Raw genomic sequence first — 23,270 nt, 5'->3', positions numbered from 1 at the left:
GCTTAAACCCCAGAGCTCTTATGGCACCATCCGCCCACCGGCCCCTACCGGTAGCCTCTCGCGAGTTGACGGGCTATAGCAGGTAAAGCGAGATGCTCATAACGACCGGTTCTTTGTCTTCCGGGTGGCCCACCAGTTATCTTGTAACTCTCCGATGGTGACACGTGGACATTAAGTGCCATCAAGTGGCTGAGGCGCGGTCTGCGTGATCGAGAAATCCGTCGGGTGTTCTCTTGTCTATTTTAAGCTGCCGAGGAAATTGCTGTTTCCTTTTTCTTTTTCCTATTTTTCAGCTCCGACTAAAATTGCATTAAAATCGAAATTTTTATTTTTCATTTCGAAAATCGCACGCCATTGTGCCGCGCTTTGTACCTTCTCCGATATACTGTGACCTAATATGGCGGAAATTTGATAGAAATAGAATGGATGTTTTGGAATTTAATTATGATCTGATGATAGTTATTATTATCAATAAATCAGTACATATAGAATGAAACAATTAAAATGAATAGCAAAATGCTATTTCGTGAGATGTATGCATAAATAAAAATCGTGGTGCCATTTGTAAAACAACAATATCATATGGATTACTAATAATATTTCAGTTACAAAAACTAGGAATGTGCGTTTGGTACCCAGAAATTTATGTAGATTTTCAGGAAAAAAAAAAAAGATTTAAATTTTTTAAACCCGCATGATTCTCCTATCTGGTTTGGATATGGCAATTTATATTCTCGCTCTCACATTCCTACTTGAATGGTAATGTAGGTTACCATAAAAGGAGTGAAAATGTGAATTCTCACATCAGTAAATTACTAATAATCCACCAAATGCCCTCTTAAGATTATTTCCTTTTCCAATAAATATATTTTCTTGATCTCGAATTTGTGTTTAGCTCTTTATGAGGTTAGAACTGTTTATCACTCTACCAATACATATAAGTATATTTTTTCAGAAAGACGACATCCGTGAATCTATACTCTCTATACTATTATATATAATAAAAACATTTGGTGTGTTATGTTACTTTACTGCCATTTTACAGGAAACCCTCTCAATAACTCTCGCTATATCGAAATGAAAAATATAACACATGGAATGCAGGAACAAAATAGTTAGTGAAAAGTTTTACCCAATACTCTCTTGCCTCTCCTTATCTCGTTTGCCCTTTCACTCTCCTTCTCCTCGCTATTTTTTTATTTCCCTCCATTTTCTTCAGTTTCTGTTTTATTTCATTTTAATGTATAACTTTTTTTCATTGGAAAATTTTAACATAACCTTGAGACTTGAGAATGCAAGTGCAAACTCTATTTAAATTAAATGTTAAATGTTAAAAGACGTAATGCACGTAATCTCCAATGAAATTAATTTTACTATAACATGACAGATGGTCCTTTTTTTTTTTTTTTGGCGCTCAACTATGATGATTATTTCTGTTTATTAGTACTTTTCCGGAGAAACTATGATCACCAGATGATAAATGGTGAAAAATAAATAATAGTTTTCTAATAATCACGTGGCAAGAGATCTACTGCAACATATATATGTATATGTATGTATATATGTATATATACACGCACTATAAACTGTCATTTTTTCCCTGTGATGCCCATGTATGCATAGATTCTGTCAATAAGAGCAAATTGAAAAATGAGTACGCCACGTCATTGTCTTTAATTTCTGTGGGTATCTACCTGCAAAAGTATTAATTGGATCATATGATTTATTATAATTCAATTCCGTATATCAGTTACTAACTTACGGCGATATCTCATTGTCTTTCGATCTTTAATAGCCTGTTCGGATACAAGAAAAATAACCAAAAAAAAAATAAAAGAGGAAAAATTCTGTATAACTTTCTCACCCCTTCCCTTCTTTTCTAGTATACTAAAACCTCCATCACAAAACGAAGATACTTGCAAATTTCTTGAAAACTCTATACAAATTTCTGTCCCTTATCCTTCTTTTTCCTCCATTTTCCTCAATCAAACAGAGGGTAAGTGAAATTGGTGCTATACAAATTTCCATTTGATCGGGAATTTTTGCAGCACAGCAAGTTGGGGCATCCAAAATTGCACATTTAATTTGAGGGGGAAATAATAAAGAGAAAATTAGATACCTGTCAACAAAGGAAAGAAGAGTAATTGACAAATCCGAAAAGTCATTTTTAGTCCTCAATCTTTTTTTTATTTTTTCTTCATTTTCATCCTAAACTTTTTTGTTCAATTTTATCATAAACTTTGTGTCTTTTATTTGATTTGGTCATGCCGTCAACTTTTCCATTAAAAAATTTATTGTCTAACCAAAATTATTTTTTATTAAAAAATAATTTCGAAAATGTAAAAGAAAACATTAAAAAAAATTAAAAGAGAAAAAGAAGAAGGAGCAAAATTGGAGAGGTGGGAGGGGTGGCCGCTGGCGAGGCTCCCTCCCACAGGTCACCGGCAACCTCCGAGGGAGGGCAGTGACCGCCGGCGGGGCTCCAACAGTCCCCTCCCCCCTCTTTGATCTCCCATGACCCGTTCTTCCTTTTTTAAAAATTTTCTTTCATTTTTTAATTATTTTAATAGAGTAATTTTATAGTAAATTTTTCAGGAAAAAATAATTTTTAAACAGAAAAGTGAACAGAAGGACCAAGCGAACAAAAAATGTTATGTGAAGGACAAGAATAAAACAAAAAAAAAAGTGATGTGAAAAAAATAAGAAAAATGAGGATCAAAAGTGATTTTTATCGGGATAAAGTGACAAATAATTCTAGGGAGCTTAAGAGTTAAGATTACTTTTTTTTTTTTAAAAGACAGAATTATGTAAAGTCGCCTCCTGTTTGAGTAAAAAACTGACGGGCGTGAATGAAATTTTTATGGTGCGTTTGATTTTATAGTTAAAGTAATTTTAATTTTGATTGTGGAAAACGATAAATGATTGTGTAGTGTTTTGAATTAAAGTTAAAGTTAAAATTTTTTACTTAAGAAATATGTATTTTTGTTATGTAATGTGTTGAGTTAAATTTAAAGTTAAAATTTTTGTAATTTTAAGAGATTGGAGTTGGGTCACGTGGGCGCTGCTATCAGCCTGAGCATTGGACCGCGTCAAATTCAGTACAGCTTCAATAGGAATAGCTGACGAGGGGGGAAGGGAATGCGTGGTTAGTTGTGGGGCCCGCCACCAGACGTGGACAGTGGACCCCCACCCCCCCTCTCCCGGGTGGGCAACCGCAAAGCTAACGGAAGCTTTACTCAATCTTGTGGGCTTCTCTTTTGGGTTGGGGCCCTTGGGGGCAGGGCTCGGCCTATAATGAGGGGAACGATTTTGCATAACAAGTTCTTTTTTAGAGAGATGACGAGATGTTTTCGGTTAATCGACTTAGAGACTGATTCTTCTTTGAAAGTTGATTTGGTCCTGCCACCGGGTTATGTTCTTCTGCTACCTTAATCGTAAGTTTTAATTTTAATTTTAGTTTTATTGTTCATATAAAATGAGAGTAAAGGATGGAATAAGGAATAGGGGGGCAGGATATAGCAAAGCATAAATTCCACGAATCACAAATGGGATTTATGGAGTGGTCGGCCGCCAACTGCGAATCTTTGCTGCAGATGGGGTGGTATCTTTCTCAATTCAACTATTAAAGGTGAAAAATTAATCGCCAATTGATAGTTTTGATAGTTAAGCATATTGATTAATTATTTTGAACGAGACATCAATTGTACGTGAGACTTTGTATGTTGATCATCAACTTATTAAATCGAGATATATATCGTCGGATTCATGTGCAATTTCCCTGATTTTTTTTTATTTTTTTAAAATAGACATAATAACAAAAGTATAGTAAGACGGCATCGGGAGAACAATGTCTGTAAAACATATTTTGGGTAGGTGGGTGGAACGATAGTGTGGAGGGTGGAGAGGCCAATCCAAAGGAGTTGTGATGAACACTTTATTCAGATAAAACAAAGTTTACTAGTCGGCCATGAAGTCAAACCAAAAACATCCAAGCAGTATACATAACTATGACAGCTCTTTATAGTTTGCCCCGAATCGAATGTAACAATACTCAAATCCACCCAGAAGAAAAAGTTCTAGCCAAATGCCTGACACAAATTTTGAGTCACACGGACGTGTTTCATGTTTGTCATATGCTAGTTAAGGTTCCAAAACATAACCAAGACGCTAACCAAAAGACCGTCAAAGAATCAAAATGCAAGGATTTAGATTTAAATCTAAATTTAAAAGACAGGTTGACAAGAGGTATGTCTTGGCATCTCCAACGCACATACAGGACCGCAGTAGATGTAAATGAGAAACAAGAAATTACGTACAACAAAAGCATAGTCGCTTCGCGCGCTTCATATCCCATCACGTACTCTGCGTAAATGTGTGTACCAGAAACAGTAGGGCAAAATCTTATGACAATATTAATTATTTTATATTACCATAATTTCATATATTATAATAATTTTACGCTTATACCATTAGAAATTAGGTTAACATCTAATTGAATAATTAATTGTTATTATACTTAATTGTCACCTTTCTTTAAATTGGGCCTTCTTTATCAGTCGAGAAGATATTGAGTTTACATAATTGAACTTGCCCTCATTAAATGAATTTTCTTAATTTTTTGTATATTATTTTAATAATTTTTTCTTTTAATGGAAGAACATTTATTACAATAGGGTGCAATTTTAATTTATATATATATATATATATGTATGTATATGGATGGAACATTGTGGTTCTCTTTTCTTGCCAATGACTGGCCAGGCACGAGGTATTTGGATAATAATAGCAAATTTGGTATTAGACATAAGATTATTGAGAATTTCGTTCAACTAACCGGCAGAACGACAAAAGGAACCCGGCCGTACTATACGACAAACCAAAAACTCCCCTTCTGCTCCTGGTGTTAGATACACCGGCCTGCATGCAATGCGCCCGTCAATCATCATCAATCAACCAATTAATAGCTGAACTTTGGGGGACTTTTGGAGTTTGCTTGCCCTCTCGGTCACAAATCTATTGTTATTGAGGTCGACTTGGAGGTTGTTCGTGATCTTGTTTAGAGTCAAGGCAACTGCCATACTATATTGCATTTTGGTACGAGATTGGCAAATTTTGATTCTCCACACATTTAGAGAAGACAATTTCAGTGCGGATTGTTAGCTCATGAATCATTGAAGTTTTTTCAAGACTTGCATTTCTTTAATCATTCACCGGAGGTGGAGGACATTGGAGGGCATTTCCAACCTCCATTTTGCTGATATTATTGAGACCTTTATAGCCCAACTTCAGTCCTGCTCGCCGAAACCAAAATAATAAAAAATAAAAAATAAATAAATTGAGCTCATAGTACACCGGTTTCATGCAGAAGCCTATCCAAAACATGCAGTCGTCAGGGACAAGCGAAGTGGAGCACTCCTCGTCTATTGATCTAGAAGTCGCAAATTCGATATCTTATAAGACTATATGTATCACTTTATTAATTATCTATAATTTCTCTTTCACAGTATTAGGTTTTAGATCTAATCTGTAATCGAAAAAAATGAAGCGACGTGAAACAAAAATGGGAGATCAAAGAATGCAATCCAAACAAGTGTTCTTTAAGAATCCCGTGCGAGATCAGCAACAGAATTTTTTTTATATAAAACTTTTGACATACATAAAAAAGGACCCCAAAAAATTCGGAAATTTTAATGATAATAAAAATAATCAATTAAAAGAAGAAAACAAACAGAAGTCCGAAAATTCCAAATCGGAAAACCCACTGCCCAAGCCAAATTATCCGCCCCCCCCCCCCCCCCCCCCCCCCCCCCCCCCCCCCCCCCCCCCCCCCCCCAAGATCGTCACCTCAGCTATGCCCCCCAACCCATTCTTGGAAACCGCATCCTCGTTGTTACGAATCAAACCGTTGGAATGAAGACCAATCAATCGCCCATTTGCAAGAATTGAATTGGCCACCGGAAAGGAAGAACCTTTTCTGCTCATCCTCATGCTAATGGTTTGGTTCTTACATAAAAGGTGAAGAACCAGCAGCGAGGTCGCGGGGCTGGTGGTGGATTGGTCTCTTGCGATGGCAAAACAAGATCCACCCGCTCCTTCCTCGGCCGGCGAGCTGCGCATCAAGGTGCAGCCGCAGCCGCAGCCGCAGCAGCGGCGGCGGAGGGAGGACGATGTGTACGGCGACTTCAGGCCGTTCAAGAGGTGGGCGTCTTGGCTCGTCCCCTGCTTCGTGGCTGCCAACATTATGATCTTTGGGGTCACAATGTACGTCAACAATTGCCCCAGGAACTCTGATTCCTGCGTCGCTCGTTTCTTCGGGAGATTTTCCTTCCAACCTCTTAAGGAGAATCCCCTTCTTGGCCCTTCCTCTGATACGTGAGCTCCTCTCTTCCCATCTCATTTCCCATTTCATCATTCCTGTCTCAAAGTTCTTGACTTGGTTTGGCCTCGTTTTCATTAAACGCTCGCTGTTCCCAGCCTGCCCCCAACTTGTATGGATATGTGGCACGACCTTAGAATTAGAAATGAAGTGTAGGATTTGAGTTTGGAAATGTTGAAGCTGGACTTTAATATATATTCATTTTGGGAAACCGGAAACTGGTCGGTAATTGTATCGTTTACGAGAATGCATGAGTATGTGCTGTGAATGAGGATTGTCAATGCCAGCTCCCTGAGATAATCTCGGGCAATCTACCTCTTTTTCGGGCTGCTGAATGCATAGAGCTGGCACCGTGAAGGAAAAGCTTAGCTTTGAGGGTGTGGAATGGGATTCTCGTCCAAGCAATGTTGTGGAGGAAGGCAAGTGAATCTGATGGGTGTCTAATTCAGATTTCTCTTTTGGGCAACAGATGATCTTTTCTCTCGAATTACTTCGACAGTATGCCAACCGAGTGAAACATCATGAGGCCCCCCATCTGTAGATGAGCAAGAAAACTCTTGAGATCCCAACTTTCATCCCAGCCAAAGTGTATGTAGGTAGAGACAAACAGTACTTATTAAGCATTTCCTAATGTTTAATATGAGACACCAGCACCCACGAATTGCATAAGGTCCCTGAGAGTTTGCATTTGATTTGGATATCCGAGTCCTGCGACTTATGGCAGGTCAAGCCCATATTATTGATAAATCATATGCGATGAGCTTAAGCATTTTTCCCGCTCGGTTTTTTTTCCAGGTTACAGAAAATGGGTGCTTTAGAAGTAATCAAAGTGGTACGCAGACGCCAGGTTTGGCGCCTGTTTACTTGTATATGGCTGCACGCTGGAGTTTTCCATTTGCTTGCCAACATGTTGAGCCTTCTCTTCATCGGGATCCGGTTGGAACAAGAATTCGGGTTCGGTATGCATTAATCTCTTTAATAGCATCTTGACTTCTATAGATCCCTTTAAATCAAGGTTTCAAAATTCACGGTTTTTTCTAACATGTTGGCTTCACAGTTCGAATCGGATTGCTGTATATCATGGCGGGTTTCGGCGGAAGTTTATTATCCGCTCTTTTTATTCAATACAGTATCTCTGTTGGTGCTTCTGGTGCCCTTTTTGGTTTACTCGGAAGCATGCTTTCGGAGTTAATCACGAACTGGACGATCTACGCGAATAAGGTTTAAGTCTTTGTGTGACCCAGCTCTAATTGAGGGTGCCTCTCACTCTCAAGTATTTCACTGATTTAGTCTCTCATTGGCAGTTTGCAGCGTTATTGACTCTCATTTTTATCGTCGCGATTAATCTGGCGGTGGGACTTCTTCCCCACGTGGACAACTTTGCTCATATCGGGGGATTTGTTTCTGGTTTTCTTCTCGGATTTGTATTCCTAATAAGGCCTCAGTTTGGGTGGGTAAGCCAAAAAAATGCCCCTCCTGGGCACATCCCGACTTCAGTTAAATCGAAGCACAAGACATATCAGTATGTGCTCTGGGTTGTTTCTCTGATATTGCTAATCATCGGGTAAGTTCCGTCAGATATGCATTTTATTCCAAGTCGACATTGAATACTCTAATTAGCTAGGTGCTCGGCATTGGTATTTTAAACAGAACATTCTGAGGAAAAAGTTGATTTTGTGACAGGTTTACGGTTGGTCTGGTCATGCTTTTGCGCGGGATTAATGCAAATGATTATTGCTCATGGTGCCATTACATGAGCTGTATACCCTCATCAAAATGGAATTGCCGTTCAGGAGAGATGTATTGCCAGGTAACTGAAGCTTGCCCATTTCTCCCATTTCCATAATTGAAGATCTAATCATCTACTGAAACGAAAGGTGAAACTATGTGAAATACTGAAAGGTCATTCTGCCAAGTAGTCTGATTCCTGAAAGCTTTTCATATCAATTATACGGTAAAGCCAAAATCATGATGGTATCTGGGAAAACTGACCATTGCTTGAATTCTGCATGTTTGAGGGAGATTCCAAGTTCGCTGGCTTATTGGGGATTAGAAGATTGATTTAAATATCGATTTTTTGTTAGTTTGGCAAGCTTATCCTCATATAACACTCAAGGTATTGTTGCAGACGAGCCAGATTGGGAATCAACTGAACATGACGTGCCTGACCAATGGGAAGAGCGAAATGTACATACTCTCAGATGACAGCACCGCGACAGTAAGGAAGCTCTGTTACAAGCTGTGCAGTTGACTCAATTGGTCGTTGGGAACAGGAACGACAGTTATAGGAGGACATTCCTCGAGCTGAGTTTCTTACGTAGTGTATATAATTCTTTCTCTGTCTGCTTCTGGCCATTCTTCTATATCCGCAAAAAGCTATTCAAGGCAATGGTCTCATTTATCATCATCGATTTTTCCCATCCTATCAGTTTCCTCTAGCCATCTGATACATTTACGGAAGTAACTCTCTTACTATTCGGCGAACTCGTATTTTAGTACTCCCAGCTCCGCACCGACTATCTTAGTAAAGCTTCATGACTGGGGATCTTAACAGTGTATATGTGTTGTAAAATGGGCACATTGCCATTTATTGTACGAATTTGCAGATGTCGTAAGGATGCTAACTGGATCTACAGGTGTATATCATATATTTTGGCTAGTAAAGTTCATTACATGGGAGACGGTTTTTCTTTATGACCTAAATTAATCATATTACGCGATATCCTCTGTCCATTGGCTACTAATATGATTGTACCTTTTAAAGCGCCAGGTGTTAGCCATCTATAGCTCCCTCCAGATCCCTTCTTCCTAAGAGGGAAAGTAAGGAAAAGAGAAGGCAAAGGGATCCGATGAGGAACAGGCAACTGGTACCTGATAATGTCGTTGCCTTGCTGGTGTGTGTCTGAAGGAATAGTGAAGGTTCTGATCTCATAATTAGATATGATTCCATGTTTGCTTGAGAAACAAAAAGCCTATCCCTTTTCTTGCATGTTTTGTAATGATAAATAAGAATAATAATATAAGGAATTGCTTGAAGCATTCCCTGATGGAATGCAGTGCAGTGTCCTCCATCAAATTAATTATATAATAGAAAAGGGGGAGTTGGAAGAGTTGGTCTCTTTTCCATCCACCAATTGTTCAACAGAGACCCGGTAAAGGTTTCTGCAATGTGGCAAGCATTGTATTGCTTATCTTTCTAGCTCCAATCAACTTTAATTACTTGAATGCTCTTTTCATCCAAAACTCGTAAAAAGTATTCATCATAAGGTGTGCCCTTCTCCCCTGCCTATAGATTTTCAATTGCATAGATGGCGGGAGTTTCAGGCGCACTCGAAAAACGATAATGGATAATTGCGTATAAAGTAATTAATATGCACTTGGAGAAAGAAGGTATAATTGAGCGACGCATGTTTTCGCCGGTTAACTAAGAGATTCGAGATTTGATTTTTGTTGTAGAACAATCCGTACTTCTTTATTAGCTATTAGAATTTTTATTCTATACTAAAGTTATGAGTTTCATTTGTAACCGGAAAAATGCAATTGAATTCATATGAGTTTGCATGAGTAGCGACATGTTTGAAGCAATTTAATGCTTTAAACATATATATATATATATATATATATATATATAGACACAAAAAAGGCTTAGGTAGAAGGAAGAAAACCACATGGAATGTAAGGGAGGTCTCGGTGTCAATTAGTGGCAAGGATTTAAGGGGGAGCACATTTTTGTGTTTTCTGCTAACGATTTTTGAGCAGCCATTGTCAAAATTGCGCTTTGTTTTATTTTTCATGGATAAAGGAGGGGTGCAACACGAGGATAAATTTCACTTTGTTGAGTGTGTTGTGTTTGTTCATCCACATGCTTGCACACTGATCTTACGCCATATTTAATTTCCTCTCTCCCAATACGTGAAAATTCATCAAACTTTCACGTATTGACTAATATTCCGCATAAATTTCGATTTACAACCCATGTGGTCTATATATATAGCATGTACATAATCGATCTTTAGTGTGCGTATGTATATATATATCAACCTCTCACGAGCGTTCGTTCATGGTGTTCGGTAGTGCAAAGAGTAGGCGAGATGTTAGCTAGTGAAGGCACTCAAGTGTAATAGTGTAAATGAATTTCGTTCATTGTTTTTGGAAGAAAGAAGTCAATTAAAATAAGGAAATTCTAATACCACTCTATATTACCGTAATACGCTTAGTAATTTAGTTCAAATATTTAGTATTTTAGTTAAATTGTTTAGTACTTTTGCTATTTGTAGTGGATTATACAAAATACTAAACACTTTAATCATAATTTTAAACACTTAAATTGAAAGTAGAAGCAAAATATACTTATACTAATCACAATTACTAAAAATACTAAACATTTGAACTGAAGTATTAAACGCTTGAACTGAAAGTACTTAAACGTGTTACGGTGACATTGAGTCATGTTAAAAAAAACCCTTTTAAAACTAACCAACCAACCAACCAACCAACCAACCAACCAAAAGGAAATATCCAAAGAGAAATCTCCATCTCTCCTCTCCTTCAATTTGTTTAGCCAATGGGAAAAGAGACCTAAGGAGACTCACCAACTGCCACCATTAATAAATTCTTTTGTTCCTTGTTTTTCTTTATTACTAAGACAATTGTCAACCTATCATACTTACTATGTCCAAATCGGCCCGATTTGTCTGTCTTTCTACTGCAACTCTAGTGAATGGAGGATTTCAAATTCTCCCTATATGCCTTGGCTCGTTTTTAACATGGAATTTCGATGGAGTGAAGTCAAATTGATCATGTATCAAAGCATCTACATGAAATGGTTGGTTAGGCTAGCTACGTACGTATGGTGAGCTCATATATTTTCTCAAAGACGAAATATGCATAGCCAGCTCTCAAGTTTTAGCGGTTGAACCGATCAATGTACATAAGTACGGTCTATTGGTAGACAAATTAAATTCTCATATTTACTATGGGACTACATATATTACGAATTGGAAAGGGGCAATAGAACGCATAATTTGATATATCTTGATTTTCACGGAGAACTTCCGATCTACTGATTATCAAGTACATTTCGAGAGGAAAGATTCCCTGACACGGAAGAGTTAAGAAGCCAATGAAGACATAGGATATACGGTCAAATGATAAAACATTACAGATTAAGTTATATGCATGAAAAGAACAAACAGCATATGGTCAAAATGGATATAGCCATGAGGAAGCATTCAATACACACACACACACCCACACTATCAAGCGCTTTCTACTATCTGTGCGTAAAATGTGTATATATATATATGGGTAAAATGCACTTTGCCCCCCGACCTACGCTGGGAGTTTGGGTTTACACCCCGACCTTCAAATTTTTGCAGAATACCTCCTGACCTTACCGGAAAATAAGCAAGATGCCCCCTCAATCAATTTTCGATTAAAATTTCGGCAAAAAAAGGGTAAAATTGTCTCCCTAAAATAATAAATTGGAAAAAGAAAAAAGAAAAAAGAAAGCAGCTCAGCAATTGGAATTAGGGCATCATCTCCTCCAACCTCCCGCGCCTTCTCCAACCTAGCGTCGATTCCTCCACCTCGCACCTGCACCATCTCCGGCGGCGGCGTCCCATCCTTCTCGTCAACGAGCAAAGAAGATTGTAGAGTCGACCGTCTCCACGAACCCATCCCATGCGACCCATCTCCCAGCGGCAATAGTCTCCTCTCCCCGACGCAGTCTCCTACCAAGCTTCAGTGCAGTAGCCGCGAGCCATCTCCCCGCTAGACTTCACTGCAGACAACGGGTATGTGCTGATTATCCTGCGATTTCAGTAGTTCCTCTCTGTGTTGAACCAGTGAAGGCAGCTCTGTAACTGTGTTGAACGTGATAAGAATGAATGATGTAAATGGTGGATGATTTGGAGAACAAAGTGATTTTTCTTTTTTTTGGTTGAATGGATGAATGACCTCATTTTGTTGATGTGAAGAATGAATGATGTAAATGGTGGATGATTGATGTAAATATTGATCTATCTAGCGAATCTGAAATCATTTTGAGTGGTGAGTATTCTGACTTATTTTCTTGATTTTGACTTAAAACCTGCTAATTCTAATTCTTTTGCCAAACAAAATGTTGATAGAATCTGAAGTTCAGATAATCTCATTAGGCAATACTGTTTAATCTCAACGAGTTCAGCATGTTTCTTTCATATAATTTGCACTCAGTGTCATAACTCATAAATGATGAAAATCTCGTAGCTGATACAATTTCATCAACTCCATGGTTGCTCATTAAGAACTCAAAATTCGGGGTTCCTCCTTATGCATAACCTATTGCTTAAGCAAGACAAAATAGTACAGCAGTTGAGCTCATAGGCAACCAAGGCGACTAATCTTAACTAATCATTCATAATCTAATAATTCACAGAATGAGTGCAGTAATAAACCCAGAAACACCAGTGACAATGGTAGGGTCACTCATCCCCAACTCAAGATGCAGTTGCTGCAGGATAGGCATCATCTCCAACCTGGCAAAATTCATCAATATGGAGCCCCAGTTTTTGCGCTTCAGGCAAAGTACTCATTGCAAGTAGATTATAGCCTCCAACTCCTGCTCATTCCATTCATTTACTTGCAGGTCCCTTCGCAATAACTCATGTGAGTTTCTCAGAAGGAGCAAATTTAACTCCTGCTCATTCCATTCATTTACTTGCGGGTCCCTTCGCAATAACTCATGTGAGTTCCTCAGAAGGAGCAAATTTCTCCATTTTTTTGATCCAAGTCATGTTCTTCAGTTCGGTAAATTTTTCTTCTGCAGATAAAGTGTAAATTTTCAGCCCCAAATAAACAACTGAGACTGAACGGAATAACTTGCAGAGCTACCTTCACAGTTAGTTTAACGCAGAAAGAAACTACCAAAATCGCAGGATCAACACCTACCCATCAAGCAAGATAATTGTAACAGCAATTTGACATTGAATTGCATAACGATTACATCAAATTGCAGATTGAAGGGGAGGGGGTGCAGGGGGAATAGGATAAATTCAGCAAAGAAATGGGCCAATTAAGGTAGACACCCACCGAAGTTTGGCCGTGCAGGGAGATGGGTCGTCGTGGCTGCTAGGGGAGCTCGCGGGGAGATGGGTCGCACGGGATGGGTTCGTGGAGACAGTCGACTCTGCAGTCTTCCTTTTCTCGTCGACGAGAAGGATGGCTCGCTACCGCCGGAGATGGTGCAGGCGCGGGTTGGAGGAATGGACGTTGGGTTAGAGAAAGCGTGGGTTGGAGGAATCGACGCTGGGTTGGAGAAGGCGCGGGGGTTGGAGGAGATGATGCCCTAATTCCAATCGCTGAGCTGCTTTCTTTTTTCTTTTTTCTTTTTCCAATTTATTATTTTAGGGAGACAATTTTACCCTTTTTTTGCCGGAATTTTAATCGAAAATTGATTGAGGGGGCATCTTGCTTATTTTCCGGTAAGGTCAGGAGGTATTCTGTAAAAATTTGAAGGTCGGGGTGTAAACCCAAACTCTCATCGTAGGTCGGGGGGCAAAGTGCATTTTTCTCTATATATATATAAAGCTAGCAAACAACGCAAATTCGTTTTCATTAATAAGAGACCGTTAATGAATTGTAGGTCTTGTCCTCCTCCACTTCAAAGTCGTTCCTGCAGCACAAACCTCCGAATATATGGTTAAGTGCCATACTGCATGTTAAATTTTATTGACAAGGGTCGGCCTCCCGGTCTTATATAAAATAGAAAAAAAAAGATACAAAAACCATCATTATGGTTTAAGGTAAATTGGACTATATGATTTTTCGATGAACAAATAATACCTTATGGTTCACTCTGTGAGATATAATGAATCTCACCGTTATTTTTTTAATCACTTTTTATTAAAATTCCATTGTGCTTATACGCACATTGGTCCATATTCACTTAAAAGGTCAAGCTGATAAGCGGTGGTACCCAAGCCAATTATTAACTCATGAATTTTCTTTTTCTTTTCTGATGTGAGATTTTTATCCTATTTTACTCCTCAACACCTGCTCTCACGTATAACGTGTGATCATTTGTCTATACGTTGTCATGTGCCCTTAATCACCCGCCCTCAACAATTGATCTCGAGCCGGGCTCCTCTTCCGTGCTCGGGTAGTGGGCGGCTAACACGAGGCGCTCTTTTGACTGCACTCAGACATACTTGGGTCTGGCGTGATGTGAGTGCATGCACATACGCGCATGGGCATGCGAAAGCGTAACCTTCTCTGATACCATATTAAATTTCATTAGGTCTATAAAGACTTGAGCTCATCTGCAACCAAAAAGCTTAAGCTGATAGGTTGCTGAACCAAAACCTCATATAAGCTTGTGGTTTTTTCTTAATTTTTCCATATGGGATAACGTATCTCAATACTTTTGGTCCTCAAACTTTTATTTTTGTCATCATTATTCTCGAACTTTTGCTTTTTTTCAATTTTAAAATTCAAAAAAAAAAGGAAAGGGCTAGGGCTAGGGCTAGGGCCGCCGATTGGGCAACCCCAACTCCAACACCGAGGTCGCTTGCACCCACAAAGGATGCCCGCTTCCATGGAGGTGGGGTCGGGGTCGTAGATTGGCGACCCCTGCTCCCGAATCGATCGGGATCTCGAGCTATAAAATATGTATTCAGCAATGACACTTGTTATTCGTGTATGGATATACGACAAACGGGCGACCAATGATTAGTGGTCAGATTATGGTTGCAAGTGATCAAGAGCCTGACCATAATTAGGGCTAATCATGCACGAGAGGCGATCACCCTCAATCTCCGTCGACTGCTGCCGATATCCCACTCAAGCAACAGCCACTTAATCCAAGCTAATCCATGAATTCGATCTATTGGCAATTTGGCATCTCTAATTTGTACGGGATTATAATTTTTTAATAAAAAAATTGATATGATCGGTTAAACTGAACTCTAATTAGGGGCTAGTGATCAAAGAGAGAGGAAGTAATATAAGAAGAAAATATATATTAAAACTCATCAACCTAAATACAAAGAAAAGCTAACCAGTCGTAATGTGATTATTCTTTCCACCTGAAGTGCTTACTTTTAATTTGGGTGGTAATTTAGACGACTAATATAGATAATCTTTTGACTATATGCGTGGTTGCTTTCGGACTAATCTTTAGCCGAATTTGGGTTGAATCCGGAGCTTAGAAAATGGTCCAAAGCACGTACGTCCATTTACTAAGACATTAAGAGGATTAAGGGGACGCATTTAGAAAAACTGTAAAGCGTGTGTGTTGATAAAATATTATATTCGTCCGAAACACACTTTGATTTCTTTACAAGTTGCATATGTGTGTGTATATATATATATATATGTATATCATTTCTTATCATTCTGTCTTTGACCATATGATATATCTGCACTCTCTGCCTACTTAATTAGTGGACGTTTTTCATTGCCATTAACCCAACTCTTTCATGAGATAATTGATAATACATATATATATATATATATATACCTATATTAACTAATATAAAACTTACAACTCATTTATATACCTAAGCTCAAAGTCTCTCTGTTTGATGCGCATAGCTCTAGCTAGATCTCTGCATTAAAATTTTAAAATAAATTGAATAGAATTACCCCGCCATGAGATAACTTATCATTATTGGCATTTGATCATTAATAGAAATTATTATATATATTTACCGCATACATATGTGGGAGCTAGCTGTCTGATTGGTTGAAAAAACATACATAATGGAGCAGCTGAGGGAACAATATCATTTGACGAAATGAGAGGAAGGCAACCAATTGATATATGTTTGCAGTCTTCTAGCATAAAATTGGGACAATACAACTTTACCTGTTCTGACAAATGGATGTAATGATATGATTAATTAAAGCTAATGACAAATTGACAAAGTTGGTTAAACCATGATATGAAAGGCAAAGCGTGCATGTGGGAAGCACTACCAATTAAGGGGCTTCCCCCCTCCCTCCCCTCCTATTACGAATGATGAGACTACTCGACAACATCTATTTATATATTGTTTTATTTTTCTTTTTAAGGATTATATTCTAATATTTGCGGGAATTTAATATGGATCAAATTAAAGATCTCGAGACCTAAATCTCATTTGCCGGAAGGGGCTCATTTTGAAATCTACTCCCCCACAATGCTATATACATGACTACTATGGCCAATGATTATATGTACATGCTTAGATACTCTTTAAATTGAACTTACATCTAACAAATTGTAATCGACAGATAATGACATAATGTAATATATGCATAATTTAACGGCTATAATACTACATTGGTACATAAACAATTATTTTAGGATATATAAACTCCGTTTGGTTTCGCAGTTAAAATCACAAAAATTTTAATTTTAACTTTTAACTTAACACACTACACAATAAAAATACACATTTCCCAACTAAAAAATTTTAACTTTAACTTTAATTTTAACTCAGCACACTATATAATCGTTTGTCAATTTTCACAATCAAAATTAAAATTATTTTAACTTTAAAACCAAACGCACCAATAGAGTTTTAAGAATTTCTTAAGGAAGAGGGATAAATATTCCATTATAAATACGATGAAAGGAAAGAAAAGAGGAAAAATAGAATAAGAAAAAGATATTAGGCAACGAAGAAAGGAGGATTTGGTTCGAGGTAGTTGGAAGAGGAGGTTAGACGGGGCGCGGTGGTGGGCTCGAGAAGACTTTGGATGTGGGCCCGCTCCACAGTACAAAGTCCACCGGAGTATATGGGCCGCTGATCACGGGGATTAGGTGGGTCCCTTTCCCACGTTGCATGCCATGTCTCATCTCTCTTTCTTTATGATGATGATGATGATGATTGTCCTTTTAATCATGTACTGATACTACTATGGCACTTTTATTTTTCATTTAATTTCTAATTAAGCAGTAATCATATGGCAGTCGGTGATTAACGTGAATATTAGCCTTCCCACCCCGCACTGCAAGTTCTATGCATACAAGAAATGAAAGCGGGAAATCGAAGCACCCTTTCCCAGATACAAACCATTGCCTTTAACTGGTCTACTCCATCTTAAATTTTCCCTCTTTCATCTCGAAGCATTATGAGTTATTAATTATTCCGTGTGTTTAGTTTTAGAGTTGAGTTGAGTTGAATTGAATTTTGATTTTAATTGGGTTGTAATGATTGTTTTGTTGAATTATGAGAAAAAATGTGAAAATGTAATGAATAGTTTAGAGAATTTAATATTAAAAATTAAATTGAGTATAATGGAGATGTATATAAATTTATGTATAAGTTTTATTTTTTTGACTTTAAAGAGTTGATTTTTGTTATGTAGCGAGTAGAATTAAAGTTAAAGTAAAAATTTTAAAATTCGATTGCGAAATCAAACGGAGTATAATTATCAGAGGGAGTATAATTATCAGAGGATGGGATCGAGGTTGGATTCATATAAAATGGACCCAACAATGAATATCTTTAACCACTGCCACCGTTCACACCTCAGCTCCCAATCCCGAATGCACAAGCTAATTAGCTTAATCGTGACATGTATTTACAGTCTGTATCAAATTATTATGTGGAAAAGGGCTTAGAGCTGATGAACTTTGGTTGCCGTACCCCGTACAAGAGAGGGGTTTGCACGTGAAATCGTAATGGACGTGAAAAGAAGAAGCGCGATACGGGACGTTGTCAATACCACGTCCCTCCCTATTTTCTGTAAATAGCATTAAGCCCCTCGAATCCCCCTAAACGACAGCAACATCCTTAACAAGAACAGCATTAAATTAACCAAAGACCCCCAAAAAAAAAAAAAAAAAAAACAGAAACGTAATTACGCTAATGGCGGATTAGATTAATAAGTTCAGTTTCAAAATTTTAGTAATTCCCACTTTTGCCCCCGTCTCCTCCTTAAGTACCCGCTCTTCCCCGCCTTCAGCTCCTCATCTTCCCAGTTTCCCTCTCTCTCTCTCTCTCTCTCCCCCCACACAAACATTTCCTCACTCTTATCTTCTCCCGCGGGCACTTAAAATGGCTTCCCGGACGGTTCTGTGCACCGCATTGCTCCTGGTGTCGCTAATGTGCGTTGCTGAAGGCAGAATCCCGGGCAACTTCAGGGGCGGACCGTGGCAGAGCGCCCATGCCACCTTCTACGGTGGCTCCGACGCCTCCGGCACCATGGGTACGCACTTGTTAGCCGCATTCTCATTGCCATCGGGTACAACAGTGCCAAATTATCGAGCACAATTCGACTTTTTTTTGCTAATTAAGGCTGAACTGTGCAGGTGGGGCCTGTGGGTACGGTAACCTATACAGTCAGGGTTACGGGGTGAACACTGCAGCACTGAGCACGGCCTTGTTCAACAACGGGTTCAGCTGCGGGGCGTGCTTCGAGATCAAGTGCATGAATGACGGCCAGTGGTGCCACTCTGGCAGCCCCTCCATCTTGGTCACCGCCACCAACTTCTGCCCGCCGAACTTCGCCCTCCCCAACGACAATGGTGGGTGGTGCAACCCTCCCCGGCCCCACTTCGACCTCGCCATGCCCATGTTCCTTAAGATCGCTGAGTACCGAGCCGGAATTGTCCCCGTTTCTTATCGCCGGTGAGTGAGCTTCCAAAATTCCTTTTGCCTTCCAGCAAAATATATCTTCTCGTTTCTTGCACATGTTTACGGGGGGCATTGTTTAGAATCACAACAAAATTTGGCAAAATGGGATAATATAGGGACTGGAGCTAATGCCTAGTACATTCAGACCGTACGACGTTTGGATTTAGATGGTAAATTTGATAATTATATTTACGATGATAATGATAATTATCTTAAGTAATCATCCTTTAAAGATAAAAAAGGAATAATAATAATAATTATTATTATCATAAGTAGAAAGTAAAAAGGAAAGATGGGAAATAGGAGCTTGTTGAAGGAATAGTCTTTGCGGTCTGGCCTCCGGTTAATGAATGGTGGGTCGGGCTCTGACTTCATGTTGGTCGGATTCCGGTCGGGGGGCTTTTTATTGCCTTTTTGTCAGACCCATCCCCTGAGTTTTATGTCTTTACATATCACTCCTCTAAAACTTTTTTTCTTACTTCTTTTTAGTTTAGTTAATGACGAAAAGAAAGCATACACGCAACAATTTATTTTCCTAACGATTTTGGCCCTCATAGCTAAGTGATATCGATTGGTTAGTTCCACTTTAGAGCACAGAGCTACTAAGGTCCCGTTCGGTTCAGCGTCATTTAGCTTAAATTCGAGCGGTTAAAGTTATGAGGTAGCTTTCATCTTTTTTTTCTTTTTCTTTTTTTTTTTGGGTGTTAGGAAATATTCTACGGTCACTATCGCCTGTTCCGCTCTTCCTCTGATTACTATTATCTGCCGAAGAGAAGTATTATTATATTAATTGAGAGATGCAAATGTAATACGCATTAATTACCTTTGACAACAATTTTTCAGCTCTAATTTTTTAAAAAAAAAAGTTGTGGAAACAGACTGTCAACTGTTGCCACGTGGCATTCAACAATTGGGGAAATAAATACGGAAAAAGTCTGGGACTGAGGTCAGTGCAGGTTTAACTGACTAGTCAGACATCACGAACGACACTGTACTACTACACGTACACAGTCTCCCAAGTCATTATGGATTCGTTGTTCGACTATAATGCGAAAAAGGTGTCCTATTTTCAGAACAGCTGGGTTCCACGCTATGATCACGGGCCACGTTTGACGCTATTATCCCTTATTACCAAATTGCCCTCAACTAGATCTCCAATTCCAACTAGTATTGTATTCATGTATTTTTGTCTAACGTGATATTGATGATTACGCAGGGTGCCATGCCGAAAGCACGGCGGGATCAGGTTCACGATCAACGGATTCCGGTACTTCAACCTGGTGCTGATCTCCAATGTGGCCGGTGCGGGAGACATAGTGCGTGTTAGCGTGAAGGGCTCGAAGACCGGGTGGATGAGCATGAGCAGGAACTGGGGCCAGAACTGGCAGTCCAACGCGGTGCTAGTCGGCCAGTCGCTCTCCTTCCGGGTCACAGGCAGCGACCGGCGGACATCCACTTCTTGGAACATCGTCCCCGCAAACTGGCGGTTTGGTCAGACTTTCACCGGCAAGAACTTCAGGGTGTAGGGATTTGGATCGATGCGTCCGATGACTTCCCACTGTGCCACATTTTCCACTTTTCCCCTCGGTTCCAGCATGATATTTAACTTTGGTGTTGGAGACTGTGAAAGTCGGTTTTTCTGGTGAGTGGGAGAAGGCTGTTTTTGACTTTATGTTTGTGGGGTGGGGTGGGGTTTATGACTGAGGGTGAGTGGGAATTTATTTTTATTTTTATTTTTATTGACTATAATATGTAAGCTTAGCTTAGTACTAGTAGTGGAGTAAATGAAGGAAAAGGGAGGGAAGGGTAGGGATTATTGGTGGGAGGCTGAGGCGGCTGCACAAACATGCAGCCCGCAGCTGATTATATATATATATATATATATATATATAATATATGTCATATGTAATACCAAAGTCTGGTATTCAATTCTCACAAGTCAAGACACATATGTATGTATGTGTTTTAGTCCTTTATTATAACTAGACTAGATGAATCATAGTGTTTGATTGACAAGTGTAATTTCAAGTCGTACCAAGTTATAATATAATGCAGTTGGTGTGTCATTTCATCGATCATGCTTAATTAGCAGGATTTGACCCTCGACATATCATATTCGTACTCGTATATCTGCTGGCTATGCGGGAAATTTCCATCTATATCGCCTAGCTAGCTGGACACTAATTAGATCTGCCACAACCGAGTTGCTGCTGCCTTTTTCTTTGGCCAAATCCTAAACGTTCACATCATTATAATTTTACTCTGGCCAGAGAAATTTCCTAAAGGAAGTGTTAATTGAATTTTTCTTTTGCATCAGGAAATTTCTAGGAATGTTCGCCAACTGGCTAAAAGTCTATCCAGAGTCCAGACTCTAATGCGAAAGCATGGTTCATTTGCTGCAGCAGCTGGATAGTGTTTAGTGATCAGCTAGAATGGCTTCAGCAATTCATCAAGAATAGAAAAAGGGTTTCAGTAAAGAGAGTATCCCATCCCATATATGGCTCCTCTCTTCACCGGCTCCTTCTGCATCATACTGTCACACCCCGACGTTGAGACGTTAGATACACCATATCATGGTGAAGTTGAAACGGTCGCCGTACAGTCGTCGAAGAGCTTTGTTTTTGCATCTCTTCATTCTTACTGTTAACCAGCCAGTTGAAAATGATTAATTATGAGCTACATATACTTAATGCAGTAAAATTAATGGAACGTCCATATATAATTAATGCTAATCTTACCGGATACATTGGCCTATGAAAGATTGATTTCCTAAAGGGTCGGGTCACATCACACGAGATGTGGTAACCAATATAATGAAAAACTAGCTTAGCTGGCTATAGCCAATTGAGCCAAACAAAATCAAATAAGGCCACATGGGGTGGGGTAAAGTAAACTAATAAGTAGATGGGTTGCTGACCTTTTTGTTCACATGTTGCCATTAAATTTCTTCCCTCCTTCCTTTCCCTTCCCACCAAGACAACATCCCTTTTGTTTTTGTTCACTTCCATTCAGAGGGTAGAGAGATCTTTGGATTCTCAGGCTCCCCTCCCCCCCCTTCAAAGGGAGCCGAGCATTGGATACCCTCTTAACTAATCAAGCAACTCATTCATGTCCTTGCTCTTTAATTGTTATATTTGTACTCTTTCTTTCTAGACAGACAATCGGTCCCTTCTCCTTATCTCGAAAACGAAACATCTTCAAGATGTGTGCACAGAGAAAATGCGCGTGTTCAAGGCCGGGATCCGGATGTGATAGGATTCCTCGAAACCGACGCCCTCATTACCCCCCCCCCCCCCCCCCCCCCCCAAGTCCTAACGGAACACAACCAACACGAAGACAAGAACGGGAACGAACCCGAAGAAGCAATCCTTTTCTGATAAATGCCAAGAGACTTTGAATGCCTAATTCGTCGACATCGTCTCATCTAAATCTTAGCCAATTGCTCGAACGTCTCCCCCACACCATATACTATCCATCTCTCTTTCTAGCTATTGACCACTCACGGATGAACTTAGGAGAGAGCATCGCAAAGTGCAATATTCTTTTTTCGTAAGGTATGAACCTTGATATCTGGAGATTCAATTGGACCACGAATAATCAAGTCCAATGTGAATTTTCTGTATTCACAAAAACTCGAAGTCGAACCCGAGACCTTATTTAAGCTGAATAAGCGTCGAACTGCTTGAACCAACTTACCTTAGTAACTGCAATATTCTTTTACCATTACCAAAATGGTATTCTTTCTCCTACAGGAAAAAAAAAAAGAAAAAAAGCTATACTTTCCTCGTTCTGATTAGCATCTGATATTTGCGGGGCATCCATGCTTGCATGAGAAGAAGATTGGGACTTGGGCTCGCAGATGGATGCACAAGTTAGTTGAGCTGCAGTCTTCAAAAGAAGAGCCCACTGGGCCTTGCCTAAGAGTAAAAGACATATATAAGAGGAATAGTTGGGCTCATCTCTCAAAACCGGAGCCCAGTCCTCTGGGACTTGCTGAAGAGTAAAATAAAGCATCACTTCTGCTCTCGTTGAGAGTCGAACTCAAGACCTCCCGCTTACTAAACGGGTGCTCTAACCAACTGAGCTACGAGAGCTTGCTGTTCAAGTTTTGGATCTAGAGGTACACGCTTAGAATGGGATTGGTTTTTGAATTGAATTAAGTTGAGTTTTAATTGATTTGTAATGATTGCATTGTTGAATTATGAGAAAAAATGTAAAAAAAAAAGTAATGAATAGTTGAGAGAAAGTAATAATTAAGTAATGATTGTGTTTTCATAATATAATGAATA

The 23,270-nt window shown here is 39.1% G+C and overlaps 2 protein-coding genes and 1 non-coding gene across 6 annotated transcripts; 2 read left to right on the top strand and 1 right to left on the bottom strand.

Moving 5' to 3' along the window:
- Window positions 1-5,835: 5,835 nt before the first annotated feature.
- On the top strand, window positions 5,836-9,079 carry LOC116209794 (RHOMBOID-like protein 1). 4 transcript variants are annotated; one of them, XM_031543493.1, is made up of 7 exons: window positions 6,119-6,372; window positions 6,846-6,972; window positions 7,172-7,335; window positions 7,434-7,597; window positions 7,681-7,940; window positions 8,060-8,186; window positions 8,505-9,079. In XM_031543493.1, exons 3-7 carry the CDS (start codon window positions 7,182-7,184, stop codon window positions 8,625-8,627), a joined length of 828 nt encoding a protein of 275 aa, XP_031399353.1. In that variant the 5' UTR covers window positions 6,119-6,372; window positions 6,846-6,972; window positions 7,172-7,181; the 3' UTR covers window positions 8,628-9,079. The 4 variants fall into 4 exon arrangements, with proteins under 4 accessions (XP_031399351.1, XP_031399354.1, XP_031399353.1 ...); XM_031543492.1 differs by having other exon boundaries at window positions 6,234-6,372; window positions 6,846-6,968; XM_031543491.1 differs by lacking the exon at window positions 6,846-6,972 and having other exon boundaries at window positions 5,836-6,372.
- Window positions 9,080-18,312: 9,233 nt separating this feature from the next.
- On the top strand, window positions 18,313-21,047 carry LOC116211908 (expansin-A4). Its single transcript, XM_031546448.1, has 3 exons — window positions 18,313-18,553; window positions 18,657-18,975; window positions 20,198-21,047. The coding sequence occupies exons 1-3, from the start codon at window positions 18,403-18,405 to the stop codon at window positions 20,505-20,507; spliced, it is 780 nt and encodes a 259-aa protein (XP_031402308.1). The 5' UTR covers window positions 18,313-18,402; the 3' UTR covers window positions 20,508-21,047.
- A 1,954-nt stretch (window positions 21,048-23,001) lies between these two features.
- On the bottom strand, window positions 23,002-23,075 carry TRNAT-AGU. Its single transcript has one exon. It is a non-coding gene; the product is annotated as a tRNA-Thr (tRNA).
- Window positions 23,076-23,270: the final 195 nt, after the last annotated feature.

The sequence above is a fragment of the Punica granatum genome, chromosome 6 (assembly GCF_007655135.1).
Source record: "Punica granatum isolate Tunisia-2019 chromosome 6, ASM765513v2, whole genome shotgun sequence".
Classification (NCBI taxonomy): domain Eukaryota; kingdom Viridiplantae; phylum Streptophyta; class Magnoliopsida; order Myrtales; family Lythraceae; genus Punica; species Punica granatum.
Note: the sequence above shows the minus strand (reverse complement) of the source record. Positions and strands in the feature narration are given on the sequence as shown.

Excerpts from the sequence above, each read along its gene's own strand:
- LOC116209794 (XM_031543491.1), top strand. The coding sequence starts at position 6,068 with ATGGCAAAACAAGATCCACCCGCTCCTTCCTCGGCCGGCGAGCTGCGC. Across the intron at positions 6,373-7,171 it reads CTTGGCCCTTCCTCTGATAC|GTTACAGAAAATGGGTGCTT; the intron begins GTGAGCTCCTCT and ends TTTTTTTTCCAG. Across the intron at positions 7,598-7,680 it reads GGACGATCTACGCGAATAAG|TTTGCAGCGTTATTGACTCT; the intron begins GTTTAAGTCTTT and ends TCTCATTGGCAG.
- LOC116211908 (XM_031546448.1), top strand. The coding sequence starts at position 18,403 with ATGGCTTCCCGGACGGTTCTGTGCACCGCATTGCTCCTGGTGTCGCTA. Across the intron at positions 18,554-18,656 it reads CGACGCCTCCGGCACCATGG|GTGGGGCCTGTGGGTACGGT; the intron begins GTACGCACTTGT and ends TGAACTGTGCAG. Across the intron at positions 18,976-20,197 it reads GTCCCCGTTTCTTATCGCCG|GGTGCCATGCCGAAAGCACG; the intron begins GTGAGTGAGCTT and ends ATGATTACGCAG.